Here is a 12947-nt window from a genome sequence, read left to right as displayed (position 1 = left end):
GTTTTGTCACAGATTCTCTGGGATTTGGGTCTGGACAGTGACTGGGCCGCTCACACACATGAATATAAATGATCTAAACCCTCCATTGTAGCTCTGGCAGGATGTTTAGGGTCATTGTCCTGCTGGATGGTGGACCTAAGCCCCAGTCTCAAGTCTTCTGCTTCGTCTAACGAAATTTCGTCCAGGATCGACCTGTATTTAGCTCCATCCTTCTTATCATCTCTGACCAGCTTCCCTGTCCCTGCTGAAGAAAAGCCTCCCCACAGTAGGATGCTACCACCACCATGTGTGACGGTGGGGATGGTGTTTTCTGGGTGATGTGCAGTGTTTAGTTTTCCACCACACATAGCGGTTTCCATTTGGCCAAAAAAGTTCTCCTTTGGTCTCCCCTGACCATGCCATGTAGGGGACACAGAGAGCATTTCTGGGTTTAGTTTGCCACTTTTTGAGGTTTGACCTCAGATTCTCAATGTGATGAGATCTGGGTAGTTTCTGGACGTGCACCCAAAATGTCAATGTTTTGTTCCCCAATACACTTATCCCGTTACTGGACTGTATTCGTGGTCCTACATCGTTTTATCCCCTGTGAGGTGGATTGTTTTATGGACCTTTCGGTTGCATGTAATAATGGTTCTTCGGACTGTTCACTTATCTCTCACTCTGTTGATTGTCTGAAACCGGAGTAGGACCCCATGACACCCTCTATGGATGAGAAGCCCCCACACATTGTGAGTGATCCCCTCCATGGATGAGAAGCCCCCACACATTGTGAGTGACCTCCTCCATGGATGAGAAGCGCCCACACATTGTGAGTGATCCCCTCCATGGATGAGAAGCCCCCACACATTGTGAGTGATCCCCTCCATGGATGAGAAGCCCCCACACATTGTGAGTGATCCCCTCCATGGATGAGAAGCCCCCACACATTGTGAGTGATCCCCTCTATGGATGAGAAGCCCCCACACATTGTGAGTGATCCCCTCCATGGATGAGAAGCCCCCACACATTGTGAGTGATCCCCTCCATGGATGAGAAGCCCCCACACATTGTGAGTGATCCCCTCTATGGATGAGAAGCCCCCACACATTGTGAGTGATGCCCTCCATGGATGAGAAGCCCCCACACATTGTGAGTGATCCCCTCCATGGATGAGAAGCCCCCACACATTGTGAGTGATCCCCTCCATGGATGAGAAGCCCCCACACATTGTGAGTGACCTCCTCCATGGATGAGAAGCCCCCACACATTGTGAGTGATCCCCTCCATGGATGAGAAGCCCCCACACATTGTGAGTGATCCCCTCCATGGATGAGAAGCCCCCACACATTGTGAGTGATCCCCTCCATGGATGAGAAGCCCCCACACATTGTGAGTGACCCCCTAATTGGAGGAGAAGCCCCCACACATTGTGAGTGACATCCTCCATGGATGAGAAGCCCCCACACATTGTGAGTGACCCCCTCCATGGATGAGAAGCCCCCACACATTGTGAGTGACCCCCTCTATGGATGAGAAGCCCCCACACATTGTGAGTGACCCCCTCATTGGAGGAGAAGCCCCCACACATTGTGAGTGATCCCCTCTATGGATGAGAAATCCCCACACATTGTGAGTGATCCCCTCTATGGATGAGAAGCCCCCACACATTGTGAGTGACCCCCTCATTGGAGGAGAAGCCCCCACACATTGTGAGTGACATCCTCCATGGATGAGAAGCCCCCACACATTGTGAGTGACATCCTCCATGGATGAGAAGCCCCCACACATTGTGAGTGATCCCCTCTATGGATGAGAAGCCCCCACACATTGTGAGTGAGCCCCTCCATGGATGAGAAGCCCCCACACATTGTGAGTGACATCCTCCATGGATGAGAAGCCCCCACACATTGTGAGTGATCCCCTCCATGGATGAGAAGCCCCCACACATTGTGAGTGATCCCCTCCATGGATGAGAAGCCCCCACACATTGTGAGTGACCCCCTCATTGGAGGAGAAGCCCCCACACATTGTGAGTGACATCCTCCATGGATGAGAAGCCCCCGCACATTGTGAGTGACCCCCTCCATGGATGAGAAGCCCCCACACATTGTGAGTGATCCCCTCCATGGATGAGAAGCCCCCACACATTGTGACTGATCCCCTCCATGGATGAGAAGCCCCCACACATTGTGAGTGACCCCCTCCATGGATGAGAAGCCCCCACACATTGTGAGTGATCCCCTCCATGGATGAGAAGCCCCCACACATTGTGACTGATCCCCTCCATGGATGAGAAGCCCCCACACATTGTGAGTGACCCCCTCCATGGATGAGAAGCCCCCGCAAATTGTGAGTGACCCCCTCCATGGATGAGAAGCCCCCGCACATTGTGAGTGACCCCCTCCATGGATGAGTAGCCTCCACACATTGTGAGTGACCCCCTCCGAGGATGAGAAGCCCCCGCATATTGTGAGTGAGCCCCCTCTGTTGATGAGAAGCCCCCACACATGAGTGGTCTCAGGAGTCTTTACTGATGGCAGACGTAGGACTCATGGCAGCGTCACCTTTTCTTCTCTGGACAGTTATTCTTCCTGATGTCGCAAACCATCTGAAGGGTCTTCATCAGAGGAATAACGTCCCCCTGTCCTCTGCAGTGCAGTCCCTGCACCTGCAAAATGTCAGTCTGTCCTTCATGTTTTTCTTGGAGAGAAGTGGCTTCTTTGCTGACCTTCTTGACACTTTGGCCTCCAAAATCTTTCATCTCGCTGTGCGTGCAGATACACTGATGCCTGCTGTCATTCCTGTAACTGAATCTACTTAAGGAGACGTTCCAGGCACTTTCTTGACTTTCTTTGGCGCCCTGAAGCCTTATTCACACCAGATGATCTTCTCTATTTAACGTTCTTGATCCGATAAATGGTTGATTAAAGGGCAAGCTTACCAGCAGCCATGTCCTTGCCTGTAAAGCCTTTTTCATGCAAACCAATGAGAACTGTTTTCCCGGAGATAACAATGGTTAACACAAGACAGTAATTTTCAGCCCCAGTCCCTCTTATAACTCTACCAGTCTGCTGTTATAATTCAGTCCGCATGACAGATCAGCTGCCTTGTCCTTGTTAACACTTTCGTCTGCTCTAGCGAGAAGATCACTGACGTGATGTTCTCAGGTCATTTTATGGCAGGGCTGATATTCAGTGGAAATATATATTTTTTTTTCCTGGTGTGGTGTTATGCAGTTTATCTGATCGTCGTCATAATAATCCGAAGTTATTACAAATTGTCACAAAACTGAAGCAGCAACTGTGAAAACTAAGGTTTTCTTCAGTCTCAAAACTTTTGGCCAAGACCGTAGATCTTGAGCAGAGAATTAAATGTCCTGATTACGGAGTGTTTGGGAATTAGTTTAAGCCTTGAGTTTTCATATGAAGTGCGGCTTCACCGATGACATCATAACTCCAGCTGGTGACATCATAACTCCAGCTGGTGACATCATAACTCCAGCTGGTGACATCACTTGGACCCTATCAGGGTCTGTAACCTGTTCATGTAATCTGCAGTAATGGTGTGTGAGTGCATATCCGTGTAGTTATAGGCCAAGTGAGTGACGGGACGTCACCAGCGAGGTTAACCATTCGTGCACCAGCTCTGCATCTACTCTCTTCTGTGGCATTCGGACATTTTCCCAGCACATTTTAGGGTCATTTGCTTATAGGATTGCTCCTCTGATTTGGTCATCGGGGCCACTTATTTAGCTACAGTGTAATGTGTGAATGTGCAATGGTGTTTAGATCAGGATTGACGCTGGGACGATGCGCCGAGATTGGCGTATCCCGACCTGTCAGCAATTCCAGAATTCTTCTGGCTGCCGCCGGCTCCGACGCGCGTTCCTTCTGCCGGTTGTAGTATAATTTAAAGTTAATGATGTATGTACGCAATGTGTGTGTACGTGATAATACGATGCACGGAGCCAGCCAGCTTGGGTGGGGTTAATCATAAAAGGGTCGCCCTTCCTCCTGCGGTTTATCATCTTCATCGCTCCAGAAAGGAAGGTCTGCGACTTTCTAATACCCGGTGTTCCAGTTCATTGACATTTTTACATCCTCCACTTGCTGTCAGTGAATGTATCTAGCTCCGATAGAATAAATCACTCTCGCAGCTGACACTGGCAGCCTGCCGTGAAGGGAGCCGGCACAATTAAAGGCGTCACAGCGCCAAAGTCTTGATAGTTGCCCCCACGGCGGGTCGCTGTCCACCGCCTCCAATCTATGTTGCGCTTTAGTTCGTTTTCATCCCACAATGGAGATCAGTGTCTGCCGCAGTCAAGGTTATGGCGATAAATTCCTCCATTGTCGCTTCTGCTCGCAGTAAATTGGCTGGAGGCTTTCGCGCCGCAGAGACGGATAATTTGCTGCCGTATTTCAATTGGATTTAGAAATGAGTTTGAGAGGCCGGTTCATGCCTCCTATAACCGGGGGGCCGCGGGGGGCCGCGCTCCTGTCTGACTCCCTCATTACCAGCACTTAATACGCTTCCTGCGCGATCTGCGGTCACACGGACGAGGGCAATGACAAGACAAGCGCTCAGAGGGCACACGAGACCCCCGGGGTCCTTGGCCACAGCGATCACACCATTAATTCCTAACTTCACTTTTCATTTCCCAGTCAGGCCTCCGTAATGCTCGGGGCACGCGGAGCAGCCGCCGACGCTACAGTGACAGAGCAATGCTGTGCGAAAGCTGCCACTGTACGAGGGGCTCCTGGTAACAATGAGGCAGGGGCCGATCAAAGCCTGAATTCGGGCCGTCATTCACCAGGCTATACCTGTAGAATATACACATGCATACATGCCAGTCCTGTCTGTGTTACCTAGGGCGCTCCATCTGTGGATTACAGTGCCTTGAAAAAGTTTTCACCCCCTGAACTTTTACTAACTTTTCACATTACACACACAAAATTAAATTTATCTCATTGGGATCTTCTGTGATACAACACAAAGTATTTGACATCTGTAAAGACAAACAGGCGAGGTCTGATAATTGTGCTGTGAATATTTATTCATTCGCCTGAGTCAGTACTTTGTAGGACCACCTCTCTCTGCAGTCTCTTGGGGTCTGTCTCTCCCACCTCTCTCTGCAGTCTCTTGGGGTCTGTCTCTCCCACCTTTTTCTGCAGTTTTTTGGGGTCTTTCGCTCCCACCTTTCTCTGCAGTCTCTTGGGGTCTGTCTCTCCACCTTTCTCTGCAGTCTCTTGGGGTCTGTCTCTCCACCTTTCTCTGCAGTCTTTTGGGACTGTCTCTCCTCCTTTCTCTGCAGTCTTTTGGGGTCTGTCCCTCCCACCTCTCGCTGCAGTTTTTTGGGTTCTGTCTCTCCCACCTTTCTCTGCAGTCTTTTGGGGTCTGTCTCTCCCACCTCTCGCTGCAGTCTTTTGGGGTCTGTCTCTCCAGCTTTCTCTGCAGACTTTTGGGTTCTGTGTCTCCCACCTTTCTCTGCAGTCTTTGAGATCTGTCTCTCCAGCTTTCTCTGCAGTCTTTTGGGGTCTGTCTCTCCAGCTTTCTCTGCAGTCTTTGGGATCTGTCTCTCCAGCTTTCTCTGCAGTCTTTTGGGGTCTGTCTCTCCAGCTTTCTCTGCAGTCTTTTGGGGTCTGTCTCTCCCCCCTTTCTCTGTAGTCTTTTGGGTTCTGTCTCTCCCCCCTTTCTCTGCAGTCTTTTGGGATCTGTCTCTCCACCTCTCGCTGCAGTCTTTTGGGGTCTTTCTCTCCAGCTTTCTCTGCAGTCTTTGGGATCTGTCTCTCCCACCTTTCTCTGCAGTCTTTGGGGTCTGTCTCCTCCTTTCTCTGCAGTCTTTTGAGGTCTGTCTCTCCTCCTTTCTCTGCAGTCTTTGGGATCTGTCTCTCCAGCTTTCTCTGCAGTCTCTTGGGGTCTGTCTCTCCAGCTTTCTCTGCAGTCTTTTGGGTTCTGTCTCTCCACCTTTCTCTGCAGACTTTGGGATCTGTCTCTCCTACCTCTCGCTGCAGTCTTTTGGGGTCTGTCTCTCCAGCTTTCTCTGCAGTCTTTTGGGGTCTGTCTCTCCACCTTTCTCTGCAGACTTTGGGATCTGTCTCTCCTACCTCTCGCTGCAGTCTTTTGGGGTCTGTCTCTCCAGCTTTCTCTGCAGTCTTTTGGGGTCTGTCTCTCCCACCTTTCTCTGCAGTCTTTTGGGGTCTGTCTCTCCTACCTCTCGCTGCAGTCTTTTGGGGTCTGTCTCTCCAGCTTTCGCTGCAGTCTTTTGGGGTTTGTCTCTCCAGCTTTCTCTGCAGTCTTTTGGGGTCTGTCTGTCCAGCTTTCTCTGCAGTCTCTTGGGGTCTGTCTCTCCAGCTTTCTCTGCAGTCTTTTGGGTCTGTCTCTCCACCTCTCGCAGTCTTTTGGGGTCTGTCTCTCCAGCTTTCTCTGCAGTCTTTTGGGGTCTGTCTCCAGCTTTCTCTGCAGTCTTTTGGGGTCTGTCTCTCCTCCTTTGTCTGCAGTCTTTTGGGTTCTGTCTCTCCCACCTTTCTCTGCAGTCTTTTGGGGTCTGTCTCTCCACCTCTCGCTGCAGTCTTTTGGGGTCTGTCTCTCCAGCTTTCTCTGCAGTCTTTGGGGGTCTGTCTCTCCCACCTTTCTCTGCAGTCTTTGGGGTCTGTCTCTCCACCTTTCTCTGCAGTCTTTGGGGGTCTGTCTCTCCAGCTTTCTCTGCAGTCTCTTGGGGTCTGTCTCTCCAGCTTTCTCTGCAGTCTCTTGGGGTCTGTCTCTCCAGCTTTCTCTGCAGTCTCTTGGGGTCTGTCTCTCCAGGTTTCTCTGCAGTCTCTTGGGGTCTGTCTCTCCAGGTTTCTCTGCAGTCTCTTGGGGTCTGTCTCTCCAGGTTTCTCTGCAGTCTCTTGGGGTCTGTCTCTCCAGGTTTCTCTGCAGTCTTTTGGGGTCTGTCTTTCCAGCTTTCTCTGCAGTCTCTTGGGGTCTGTCTCTCCAGGTTTCTCTGCAGTCTTTGGGGTCTCTCCAGCTTTGCTTGTCTAGAGGTGACATTTTGCCCCTTCCTCTTTGCACACTCGCTCTCGCTCAGTTACATTGGAAGGAGTCATCAGTAATTTTCACAGATTCTCTGAGATTTGGTCTGGACGGTGACTGGGCCACTCACACAGGAATATGCTCTGATCTAAACCCTCCATTGTAGCTTGGTAGGATGTTTAGGGTGGTTGTCCTGCTGGAAGGCGATCCATGCCCTAGTCTCAAGTATTCTGCAGCCTCTAACAGGTTTTCCTCCAGGATTGTCCTCTGTTTAGATTTATCCATCTTCCCATCATCTCTGACCAGCTTTCCTGCCCCTGCTGAAGAAAAGCCTCCCCACAGTAGGATGCTGCCACCACTATTTGCGATGATGGGGATCAAGTTTTCAGGGTGATGTGCAGTGTTAAGTTTGCAGCCACACATAGTTTTCCATTTAGCCCAAAAAGTTCTCCTTTGGTCTCATGTGACGACAGCACTTTCTTCCATATACGCGCTGTGTCCAGTACATGAAGTTTTATGCCTTGCTGGCAAAAAATGTCTTTCTAATTGCTAATCTTCCATACATTGTGAAGTATACGACTAATATTTGTGCTGTGGACAGATTCTCCAACCTGAGCTCTCGGTTGCTTCTCCAATTAGTACTCTCCTTGCTTCGGATATCCGTGGACGGCCATGTCTTGGTAGGTTTGTAGTTGTGCCGTACTCATTCCATTTTTGGATTATGGATTGCACAGTGCTCTGTGAGATGTTCAGAGCTTGGGCTATGTTTTATAACCTAACCCTGCTTTCCTCTTCTCCACCACTTTATCCCTGACCTGTCTGGTGAGCTCCTTGGTTTTCATGATGCTGATTGATCCCTAATGATCTCACACAAACCTCTGAGGCCTTCACAGAACAGCTGTAGTTATACTGAGAAGAAATCACACCCAGATGGACAAAATGTACTAATTATGTGACTTCTGGAGGTGATTGGTCACTCAGGAATTTATTAAGGGTCATCAGACTACAGGGGGCTAAATACATTGTCACAATATTCAGATTGATGTTTTTAAAATATTTAGACAACTCTATCATTTCATCATTTTTTTTTACACGTCACAAATTCCAATAAAATGTCTTTTTTAACCTGAAAAAAATATGGAGATGTTCATAGCATTGTATTTATGGCCCTGCGTCTGTGTGTTACTCAACAATGTATGATTATTATGGCTTATGTTCGATAATGTTTATCTTTTCACAGACTTTTATTGTTAAATAGACTGCGGCAGAATCAGAATCAACAGCGATGGAGGAGTCGGGGGCTGTGCTTTATTGGAGGCGTCATGTATAGAGTTTCTGCTAATAAACTTTCCAAAACATGGAGCCCCGGCAGCGGCAGCAAACTCACCCCAAAGGCCAGTAAGTGATATCTTCAGAAATTCCAACTACTGTAATACTGTTCCTATGTACAAGAATATAACTACTATAATACTGCCCCTATGTACAAGAATATAACTACTATAATACTGCCCCCTATGTACAAGAATATAACTACTATAATACTGCCCCTATGTACAAGAATATAACTACTATAATACTGCCCCTATGTACAAGAATATAACTACTATAATACTGCCCCTATGTACAATAATATAACTACTATAATACTGCTCCTATGTACAAGAATATAACTACTATAATACTGCCCCTATGTACAAGAATATAACTACTATAATACTGCCCCTATGTACAAGAATATAACTACTATAATACTGCCCCTATGTACAAGAATATAACTACTATAATACTGCCCCTATGTACAAGAATATAACTACTATAATACTGCTCCTATGTACAAGAATATAACTACTATAATACTGCCCCTATGTACAAGAATATAACTACTATAATACTGCCCCCTATGTACAAGAATATAACTACTATAATACTGCTCCTATGTACAAGAATATAACTACTATAATACTGCCCCCTATGTACAAGAATATAACTACTATAATACTGCCCTATGTACAAGAATATAACTACTATAATACTGCCCCCTATGTACAAGAATATAACTACTATAATACTGCCCCTATGTACAAGAATATAACTACTATAATACTGCCCCTATGTACAAGAATATAACTACTATAATACTGCCCCTATGTACAATAATATAACTACTATAATACTGCTCCTATGTACAAGAATATAACTACTATAATACTGCCCCTATGTACAAGAATATAACTACTATAATACTGCCCCCTATGTACAAGAATATAACTACTATAATACTGCCCCTATGTACAAGAATATAACTACTATAATACTGCCCCTATGTACAAGAATATAACTACTATAATACTGCCCCTATGTACAAGAATATAACTACTATAATACTGCCCCTATGTACAAGAATATAACTACTATAATACTGCTCCTATGTACAAGAATATAACTACTATAATACTGCCCCTATGTACAAGAATATAACTACTATAATACTGCCCCCTATGTACAAGAATATAACTACTATAATACTGCTCCTATGTACAAGAATATAACTACTATAATACTGCCCCCTATGTACAAGAATATAACTACTATAATACTGCCCTATGTACAAGAATATAACTACTATAATACTGCCCCCTATGTACAAGAATATAACTACTATAATACTGCCCTATGTACAAGAATATAACTACTATAATACTGCCCTATGTACAAGAATATAACTACTATAATACTGCCCCCTATGTACAAGAATATAACTACTATAATACTGCCCTATGTACAAGAATATAACTACTATAATACTGCCCCCTATGTACAAGAATATAACTACTATAATACTGCCCTATGTACAAGAATATAACTACTATAATACTGCCCCCTATGTACAAGAATATAACTACTATAATACTGCCCCTATGTACAAGAATATAACTACTATAATACTGCCCCCTATGTACAAGAATATAACTACTATAATACTGCCCCTATGTACAAGAATATAACTACTATAATACTGCCCCTATGTACAAGAATATAACTACTATAATACTGCCCCTATGTACAATAATATAACTACTATAATACTGCTCCTATGTACAAGAATATAACTACTATAATACTGCCCCTATGTACAAGAATATAACTACTATAATACTGCCCCTATGTACAAGAATATAACTACTATAATACTGCCCCTATGTACAAGAATATAACTACTATAATACTGCCCCTATGTACAAGAATATAACTACTATAATACTGCTCCTATGTACAAGAATATAACTACTATAATACTGCCCCCTATGTACAAGAATATAACTACTATATTACTGTCCCTATGTACAAGAATATAACTACTATAATACTGCCCCTATGTACAAGAATATAACTACTATAATACTGCCCCTATGTACAAGAATATAACTACTATAATACTGCCCCTATGTACAAGAATATAACTACTATAATACTGCCCCCTATGTACAAGAATATAACTACTATAATACTGCCCTATGTACAAGAATATAACTACTATAATACTGCCCCCTATGTACAAGAATATAACTACTATAATACTGCCCTATGTACAAGAATATAACTACTATAATACTGCCCTATGTACAAGAATATAACTACTATAATACTGCCCCCTATGTACAAGAATATAACTACTATAATACTGCCCTATGTACAAGAATATAACTACTATAATACTGCCCCCTATGTACAAGAATATAACTACTATAATACTGCCCCTATGTACAAGAATATAACTACTATAATACTGCCCCTATGTACAAGAATATAACTACTATAATACTGCTCCTATGTACAAGAATATAACTACTATAATACTGCCCCCTATGTACAAGAATATAACTACTATATTACTGTCCCTATGTACAAGAATATAACTACTATAATACTGCTCCTATGTACAAGGATATAACTACTATAATACTGCCCCTATGTACAAGAATATAACTACTATAATACTGCTCCTATGTACAAGAATATAACTACTATAATACTGCTCCTATGTACAAGAATATAACTACTATAATACTGCCCCTATGTACAAGAATATAACTACTATAATACTGCCCCTATGTACAAGAATATAACTACTATAATACTGCCCCTATGTACAATAATATAACTACTATAATACTGCTCCTATGTACAAGAATATAACTACTATAATACTGCCCCTATGTACAAGAATATAACTACTATAATACTGCCCCTATGTACAAGAATATAACTACTATAATACTGCTCCTATGTACAAGAATATAACTACTATAATACTGCCCCCTATGTACAAGAATATAACTACTATAATACTGCCCTATGTACAAGAATATAACTACTATAATACTGCCCCCTATGTACAAGAATATAACTACTATAATACTGCCCTATGTACAAGAATATAACTACTATAATACTGCCCCCTATGTACAAGAATATAACTACTATAATACTGCCCCTATGTACAAGAATATAACTACTATAATACTGCCCCTATGTACAAGAATATAACTACTATAATACTGCTCCTATGTACAAGAATATAACTACTATAATACTGCCCCCTATGTACAAGAATATAACTACTATATTACTGTCCCTATGTACAAGAATATAACTACTATAATACTGCTCCTATGTACAAGGATATAACTACTATAATACTGCCCCTATGTACAAGAATATAACTACTATAATACTGCTCCTATGTACAAGAATATAACTACTATAATACTGCTCCTATGTACAAGAATATAACTACTATAATACTGCCCTATGTACAAGAATATAACTACTATAATACTGCTTCTATGTACAAGAATATAACTACTATAATACTGCTCCTATGTACAAGAATATAACTACTATAATACTGCCCCTATGTACAAGAATATAACTACTATAATACTGCCTCCTATGTACAAGAATATAACTACTATAATACTGCCCCTATGTACAAGAATATAACTACTATACTACTGCTCCTATGTACAAGAATATAACTACTATAATACTGCCTCCTATGTACAAGAATATAACTACTATAATACTGTTCCTATGTACAAGAATATAACTATAATACTGCTCCTATGTACAAGAATATAACTACTATAATACTGCTCCTATGTACAAGAATATAACTACTATAATACTGCCTCCTATGTACAAGAATATAACTACTATAATACTGCTCCTATGTACAAGAATATAACTACTATAATACTGCCCCTATGTACAAGAATATAACTATTATAATACTGCTCCTATGTACAAGAATATAACTACTATAATACTGCTCCTATGTACAAGAATATAACTACTATAATACCAGGGCTGTGGAGTCGGAGTTAGTTTTGGTTGGAGTTGGTAGAAATGTACCGACTCCGACTCCAGCTTTAAAAAAAAATGTATTAATATTTCATAATTGAACTTTCATATGAATTTTATAAATGTTACTCAAATATATATGTTCTATCAAACTATGAACAACAGTGATAAGCAGTTCTGCTGGAGATAGAGACATTTCTTAGGGTACCGTCTCACAAAACAATTTACCAACGATCACGACCAGCGATACGACCAGGGCTGCGCTTAGTAACCCGATGTTTACCCTGGTTACCGTCGTAAATGTAAAAAAAAAAAAACAGTACATACTCACATTCCGGTGTCCGTCAGGTCCCTTGCCGTCTGCTTCTCGCACAGGACGCAGGAGCGCTATCCCCCATCCACTAAGGGTATTAAGCCTACATGTCCACCAGCAAGACGCAGAGGCTTTATCCAGAACTGGCAAATCCATTAAACCACATACAACTTACCAGCAATTCAAGGCTGATACATTGGCACCTGCAAAAAAGGTTGTCTCCAGTGACATACCAACTTTCTATTTGAATCGCATATGCAAACAGCAGCAAGACGCTGAT

General features: G+C 43.4%; 1 protein-coding gene across 1 annotated transcript in view; it reads left to right on the top strand.

The window, feature by feature from the left end:
* The window catches only part of ZC3H3 (zinc finger CCCH-type containing 3), a 147959-nt gene that overhangs the window by 92591 nt on the left and 42421 nt on the right, over positions 1-12947 (top strand). The window contains exon 5 of the mRNA XM_077271366.1: positions 8231-8388. Within this exon, the coding sequence (XP_077127481.1) occupies positions 8231-8388 (158 nt within the window). The remainder of the gene's footprint in view (positions 1-8230; positions 8389-12947) is intronic.

Source organism: Ranitomeya variabilis, chromosome 6, assembly GCF_051348905.1.
Source record: "Ranitomeya variabilis isolate aRanVar5 chromosome 6, aRanVar5.hap1, whole genome shotgun sequence".
In the NCBI taxonomy this organism is placed as follows: domain Eukaryota; kingdom Metazoa; phylum Chordata; class Amphibia; order Anura; family Dendrobatidae; genus Ranitomeya; species Ranitomeya variabilis.
The sequence above is the reverse complement of the archived record's forward strand: the minus strand, read 5'-3'. Positions and strand labels throughout refer to the sequence as shown.